Below are 7,893 nucleotides of genomic sequence, written 5' to 3'. Positions count from 1 at the left end.
ATGTTTTGTGTGTTCAAATGTACTCACCTGCCTAACATCACAAAGCTGCGGAAGAACAGAGCGAGCCATTTTTAGTAGGACTTTCTGATTACAGTGTTACAATGAACTGTTTTATGTAAGATCAGTGAATAGTGGTTTGTTCATGATTTGACCTCTTTAAGTAAACATTTTGTTAAGCTTAATCTATTAGCACACATGCCCAGACGCACTGGCACAGGCAGCACAACAGCCTGGTCAATTTGCAGCCTCCAGAGTGCAATCATGTAATTCAATGGGCTCATTACTGGCCCTGTAAGAGACTGCTAATACTGACACGCTGCAGCTCGGCCCCCGCTGTTCTTCCCATGAAGCCCAAAACAAACTGACTGAGAGGTTTCCAGGGAAACGATGCTGCAGGACTGGACCAGTTGCAGCACAGTTTTAGAGATGGCAAATTATTACAGTATATGGTTTAGCCTGTTAACATGAATGATGTAATGGGGATGTGTTTTTCACATGTCAAAAGTTTAATATGCAGATACAGTAAATAAGCCATTCACATGGCTGGTTCCCCTCAAAATGTAAATCTTGTGACTCTTTGGAAGCACAGTTTGCTTGAGAGTTTTGACCTGCTCAACACCAGCCAATGGCATTACATCAGGGCAGAAATTTCTGTGTCCAACCAATGGCAATAGAACAGGAAAACAAGGATTTTAACCATTGTGGTTCCAAATATTTAGAGAAAAGAAATTGCATTTACATCTCTCAGCAGTCTATTGCCAAATGATGTTCAGATTTCAACTGAAAATATATAAAAATACATTTAAGGCAAAGACATGTAATACAGTTCTTTCAGATGGTGTTTACATAGGCATATTAGCAATAATTTGTAGCTCAGTGAGTCTTTTTAATTTAGTAACCACTCCTATTGATTCAGTGCTTTTCATTTACTAAAAATGCCTCATAATTTATATTTGTATTATGTATTTGGCAGCAGGGACTTAAGTCCAAAGATACTTCAGTTCTGATGTATATGCTTATCCGAATGCATAGCATTTGAAAATATACTCCTTTTGATAACGTGCCCAAACACAGGCGGTTGCAATATAAGCACTACAAAGTTTCATCTCTATACTAGTTTTGGTACCGCTTTAGTTGCGGACAATCGTTAATCTAGTAACAAAACAAGTCTTTTGTCGTCACAGCCTCCAAAAGTTTGATATTGTTCCATCTCTTCAGCTAAAGTCGCCACCAGGGACACCAACTAATTAGTGGAATTAAAAAATCAAGGTGCATGTGCATGCTGAGCATACGGAGTATGAATAATTAGAAAAACTGGACTTTTATGCATACAGTGTGTGTATACTATGCTGATGATGAAATTTGTGTCATACTCACTGCATGCACACCCTAGTGTACACATAAAAACCTAAGTATATTTTGGGCTTTACATTGCATTCAAGATATACAATCAATCAATTCATGGACTGCCTGGGAATTGAACTCGTGACAATGGTGCTGCCTGCAAAGGAAGGTTCATTTGTTCATTAACCTGAATACTCTTGTTACGAGTCCAAAGTATACTTCAGTTTTGATGCAAATGATAGTGTATGTGCACAGCCGAACACATAGCCTTTCAAAGTAGACTCCATTTAATAGCATGCAAGAACACAGCTCAACACACGTGCACAAGGAACACAACGAATGTATTTTTAGTGCTATTCTTTCAGGAATTGGACTACACTTGGGTTGCTGTTATGTTGTAGTACCACTGTTGAATAGTAGTCTTTTAATGTGGTGCTTCATCCAATCGGTTTTGAATTTTTATTTTTTAAATGGAACTGGTTGTGAATAAAAATCGGTTCTCAGAAAGCTTTTTTGTTTTGTTTTTTTGCAATTTGGTGACAACAGTGGTCCAGAAATCACACACTTCACCTATAAAACCCAGCACATTCACTACACAACTTTCAAAGCTGTCTGAACCGTCTGTCATCACTTATGTCAGTTACAGTCAAAACTAATTTCACACTACAGGACTTGGATCGCATATTTAACCTGCTTAACATCGCTTAGCTTGGACACCTCTCCCAAATTCTCAAACGTCTTTGATAAGTCACACATAGCTTTTGTTGTCATCTCCATTAACCGTCGACAAGATAAATCAGGCCTAAAATCTTGTAGTTTGTGGGTGTCAGATACACTATATTGCCAAAAGTATTAGGACACCCCCTTCTAATGAACTTCAAACTGATGAAATCATTAAAGCATGAGTACAAATCTTAATGTGTAAGCATATAATGATATTCTAGGGAATTGTGTGCTTTTATTTTATAGCAACAGTATGGACCGGACCCTTTTCTATTCGAACATGACAATGCCTCTGTGTATAAGGCAAGGCTCAAAAAGAAATGATCGACTTATGTCGGGTTCAGACTACACTATATTTTTGTCGGTCACGATGGTCACGGTGTCAGATTACACGATTCTGACTCCTAAAATCTTGTCGTGGCGTGGACAAGAAACATGTCAGCCTACACGTTGCTTCCCGACCATTCATCGCGTGCAGTCTTTAACGACGTGCATGATGTCATCGAGAAGGCGGAACTAGCGACTGACTTCCGAAAACAAGAGTGTAAACATGGCTGAACCGCTTCCGCTATAGTTCGCCAGCATTTTGCTTTCTTTGTTCTGTCGTGGTAGTCCCTTGATGACACATCATACAGTCAGGAGTACTGTTGCCACAGCTCCACGAACCTTTCCTCCATCTCATAATTCCACCTAGCAGCACCATCTCTCTTTCGTTTTGCCATGTTTGAAACCTGTGTATGAAAGAGCTTCTGTGCTGCTATTGGTCAACGTCATCAATGTGACAGAACTCAGAATAAAAATTAAACATGCTAGTCTTTCTGTCGTGAAGCATCGCAGACGCGGAATCAGTTGTCGTCCACTATGACACAATACACAAGCTTAAACGATGGAATCTTGCGTCCCGATGCCCATTGTCGTTTACAAATCCCCACGACACCCTACGTCAAGCAAATCGTGGCGAAATCGGGCTAAAATCGCGTAGTCTGAACCGGGCATCAGTGAATGTGGAAAAACTTGACTGGTCTGCAGAAAACCAAGTCCCAATCCCAGTTGAACACCTCTGGTGTGACTTTAAATGCAGACCTTGAGCCAAAAACTCATCAACAAACACCAATGACTTGTACATATGGGTTACACAGTCATTTTAGACACTTCCAAAACTGTCAACAAAGATGGAAATACAGTTTTTAAATACATTAATTATGTTTCCATCTTTGTTGCCACAGTTTTGGAAGTGCCTTTTTCTGTTCTAAAAAAGGGGGTTTCCTAATACTTTTGTCCATATGTATAAGTCACTGGTGTTTGGTGATGAGTTTTTGGCTCAAGGTCTGAATTTAAAGTCACACCAGAGGTGTTCAGCTGGGATTTGGACTTGGCTTTATGCAGACCAGTCAAGTTCTTCCACACATCTGTTAATATTTAATAGGCCTAAGCTAACCTGAACTATATACTAACAACAACTAAGATTAATAAATAATGTAAAAAATGTATTTCTCATTAAGCAAAGTAACTTTTAGTAAATGCATGAACTATTGTTAACTAATGGGGTCTCTCCTAATGGGGAGTGTAAGTTTTTACAAAAATATAAAAAAATAAATAATTATTTTAGAGGAAATACTTTCTTAGGGCTTCAGGGCTTTCTTAATTTTCATTTGGAGAGCACTTTTCAATATCCAGTCAGTTAAAAATGAATACAATTTAAATCACACCGTACCCTTTTTCTAATTTGAATATACTGTATCACCAGGGAATACAGTATGTCACATTATGAAGGTAAGGTGGGTTGCAGATGCTGTTTCATATTGACTTCAAGGTACACACCGCCGGAGAGCCACTGTATTTGTTGATATGACGTCTGTACTCAAGAGTAAACAGTAGCACTAATGGGCTGCATGTAAAATAAAGGGAAGCACTGAACCACCCAAATATATCAAAACTTCCATCGTGTGTTACATTAGTACTGTATGTATATAATCAAGCCATATTACTAAAAGCGCTTTTAATTTCAGGTTTATGTGTAGCCATTTTCGCCAAGTGTTCAAACTGTAAAATATTTCAATGTGAGTGAGTATATGCCAAGTAAGTTTTATTCTTCGAGTATTTGCTTTATGAACGTTTTTTTAAATGACAATGTAATGTTCCCTTTAACATTATATTGATGGTCTTTTAAGCAGTATAGTAATATGAATTTCATGGGATGATTTTTGTGATACATTAACAACAGTATTCTTAAGTGTAAATATAATTTATGTAATTTATTGGTGAAATGTATATTTGTTTTTTATTGTAATGTGTATTTTTATACAGATCTGTGTATTAAAAGTTTTTAACTGTGTAATAGCTGACCTCCATGTCTAAATCACAGCCATGAACTAAACCAATGTCTTTGTATTGCAGTCGTCATGATTAAATTAACGTTTTTATGCAACACACTACATCCCTTTTATCCCTGAATCTGACTATCACATAATGCATGACATAAACAGTGCCATAATGCCTGACGGACACATTTTTGAGCCGAAAAAAAAAAACCCAATTTGCTTTGTATTGTGACATTCTGAAATTGTTAACTTGTGAATTTAATTAACCTACTTTATCTGTGCACTTTGAATGCTTTAGTAAAAAGACATCAAGTGACCTCTGGTGGACAATTCAAAACAATGACAGTATGTGGATCTCAACCCTTTCTCTGGATACTCCCCACAGTGTGATATTTATGAACCATCATTTATTTTCTGTACATTACCCAGTGTAACACCAGTGTTTAGCTGAAAAAGATTTATTCACATGTAAGTAACAATACACCGCTTAATTTACATTTTCACTGAAAATGTAATATAAAATGCCCACCAATGGAAGACAGTCCTACTGACTTTCTAAAATGAGAGGAGAAGCATATAGAAGTTGTGCTTATCTGTTAAGATTTGCTGAAATGTTCTCATCAATTCTTGGCAATAGTATCAAAATATTTCTCCAAGATACTCTCGACTTCATCCTCTGTGTAGTCCTGGACTTGGAAGAGCGAGTTTGTGGATGCTCCTCTGATCATGGCAGACAGCACTGGAGGGTGGGAAATTAAAAATATCTATGTGGATATCTAAACATCTGGGTGAATCTCATAAAACCTGTCAAAACCAGGGTCACATTTGATGTGGGAGAAAGTCTTAATACCTTTTCCAGAAGAAGGTCTGAAGAGACAGAAAACCCTTTTGTTGAGTGCCACAGCTCGGCCGAGCTCATAACCGACTCCTAAAGACGGTTGTGTCACCTCAGCTACTATCACTGAGACAGAGAGAGAAAACCACACTGAATCACTGAGAATGTGACGGAGCCTGATACAACAGAACTAAGACAGTCAAGAGCAGCAGAGAACATGGTTAATGATAAAAAGTTTAAAGGGGTCATATGACGTTGCTAAAAAGAACAGTATTTTGTGTATTTGGTGTAATGCAATGTGTTTATGCGGTTTAAAGTTAAAAAAGCACATTATTTTCCACATACTGTACATTATTGTTTCTCCTCTATCCCCCACCTTTCTGAAACACGTCGATTTTTACAAAGCTCATTGATCTGAAAAAGCGAGGTGTGCTCTGATTGACCAGCTATCCAGTGCGTTGTGATTGGCCAAATACCGCAAGCGTGTTACGGAAATGTTATGCCCCTTACCATAATTACATTTTCACATAGCTACTAAAATAGAGAGAGAGAGAGAGAGAGAGAGAGAGAGCTTTTAATTTCAGGTTTATGTGTAGCCATTTTCGCCAAGTGTTCAAACTGTAAAATATTTCAATGTGAGTGAGTATATGCCAAGTAAGTTTTATTCTTCGAGTATTTGCTTTATGAACGTTTTTTTAAATGACAATGTAATGTTCCCTTTAACATTATATTGATGGTCTTTTAAGCAGTATAGTAATATGAATTTCATGGGATGATTTTTGTGATACATTAACAACAGTATTCTTAAGTGTAAATATAATTTATGTAATTTATTGGTGAAATGTATATTTGTTTTTTATTGTAATGTGTATTTTTATACAGATCTGTGTATTAAAAGTTTTTAACTGTGTAATAGCTGACCTCCATGTCTAAATCACAGCCATGAACTAAACCAATGTCTTTGTATTGCAGTCGTCATGATTAAATTAACGTTTTTATGCAACACACTACATCCCTTTTATCCCTGAATCTGACTATCACATAATGCATGACATAAACAGTGCCATAATGCCTGACGGACACATTTTTGAGCCGAAAAAAAAAAACCCAATTTGCTTTGTATTGTGACATTCTGAAATTGTTAACTTGTGAATTTAATTAACCTACTTTATCTGTGCACTTTGAATGCTTTAGTAAAAAGACATCAAGTGACCTCTGGTGGACAATTCAAAACAATGACAGTATGTGGATCTCAACCCTTTCTCTGGATACTCCCCACAGTGTGATATTTATGAACCATCATTTATTTTCTGTACATTACCCAGTGTAACACCAGTGTTTAGCTGAAAAAGATTTATTCACATGTAAGTAACAATACACCGCTTAATTTACATTTTCACTGAAAATGTAATATAAAATGCCCACCAATGGAAGACAGTCCTACTGACTTTCTAAAATGAGAGGAGAAGCATATAGAAGTTGTGCTTATCTGTTAAGATTTGCTGAAATGTTCTCATCAATTCTTGGCAATAGTATCAAAATATTTCTCCAAGATACTCTCGACTTCATCCTCTGTGTAGTCCTGGACTTGGAAGAGCGAGTTTGTGGATGCTCCTCTGATCATGGCAGACAGCACTGGAGGGTGGGAAATTAAAAATATCTATGTGGATATCTAAACATCTGGGTGAATCTCATAAAACCTGTCAAAACCAGGGTCACATTTGATGTGGGAGAAAGTCTTAATACCTTTTCCAGAAGAAGGTCTGAAGAGACAGAAAACCCTTTTGTTGAGTGCCACAGCTCGGCCGAGCTCATAACCGACTCCTAAAGACGGTTGTGTCACCTCAGCTACTATCACTGAGACAGAGAGAGAAAACCACACTGAATCACTGAGAATGTGACGGAGCCTGATACAACAGAACTAAGACAGTCAAGAGCAGCAGAGAACATGGTTAATGATAAAAAGTTTAAAGGGGTCATATGACGTTGCTAAAAAGAACAGTATTTTGTGTATTTGGTGTAATGCAATGTGTTTATGCGGTTTAAAGTTAAAAAAGCACATTATTTTCCACATACTGTACATTATTGTTTCTCCTCTATCCCCCACCTTTCTGAAACACGTCGATTTTTACAAAGCTCATTGATCTGAAAAAGCGAGATGTGCTCTGATTGACCAGCTATCCAGTGCGTTGTGATTGGCCAAATACCGCAAGCGTGTTACGGAAATGTTATGCCCCTTACCATAATTACATTTTCACATAGCTACTAAAATAGAGAGAGAGAGAGAGAGAGAGAGAGAGATGCAGAGCAGGGGGACGCGAGGAACAGTATTAAGAACCGCTGCTTTAGAACATTGATTTTGAAACGTGTGAATCCATTAGATTCGTTAGAAGACAGAATCGTGATTCATATATGAATAGATTTTTAATGCACCTCTAGTTTTCTCTTCCTCTTCTCTAAAGCAGCGCAGGCCTCGCCCCCTTTGCTGCCTTTTCCCGAGGGGATTGTGATGTCACAAACCCGGGAATAGGGATGCAGGGATTAACCGGTTTCGCGATTAACCGCGCTTTAAAACGTCACGGTTAATTAATCGTAAAGGTTCCGCTAAACCGAGTGTTTCTGTTACACGGAACGGAACTGTAGCAGCTTGCGCAAAACGAAAAAAGTTGT

General features: G+C 37.8%; 1 protein-coding gene across 1 annotated transcript in view; it reads right to left on the bottom strand.

The window, feature by feature from the left end:
- Nucleotides 1–6,526: 6,526 nt before the first annotated feature.
- Nucleotides 6,527–7,893, bottom strand: part of dnph1 (2'-deoxynucleoside 5'-phosphate N-hydrolase 1) — a gene marked incomplete at its 5' end in the record, with an annotated part of 6,151 nt that continues 4,784 nt past the window's right edge. Inside the window, 2 exons of the mRNA XM_016250855.1 lie at nt 6,527–6,858; nt 6,970–7,080. Of these exons, the coding sequence (XP_016106341.1) occupies nt 6,740–6,858; nt 6,970–7,080 (230 nt within the window). The remainder of the gene's footprint in view (nt 6,859–6,969; nt 7,081–7,893) is intronic.

The sequence above is a fragment of the Sinocyclocheilus grahami genome, unplaced genomic scaffold (genome assembly GCF_001515645.1).
Source record: "Sinocyclocheilus grahami isolate Dianchi unplaced genomic scaffold, SAMN03320097.WGS_v1.1 scaffold1010.1, whole genome shotgun sequence".
Classification (NCBI taxonomy): Eukaryota; Metazoa; Chordata; class Actinopteri; order Cypriniformes; family Cyprinidae; genus Sinocyclocheilus; species Sinocyclocheilus grahami.
This window is presented reverse-complemented; position numbering and strand designations above follow the sequence as displayed.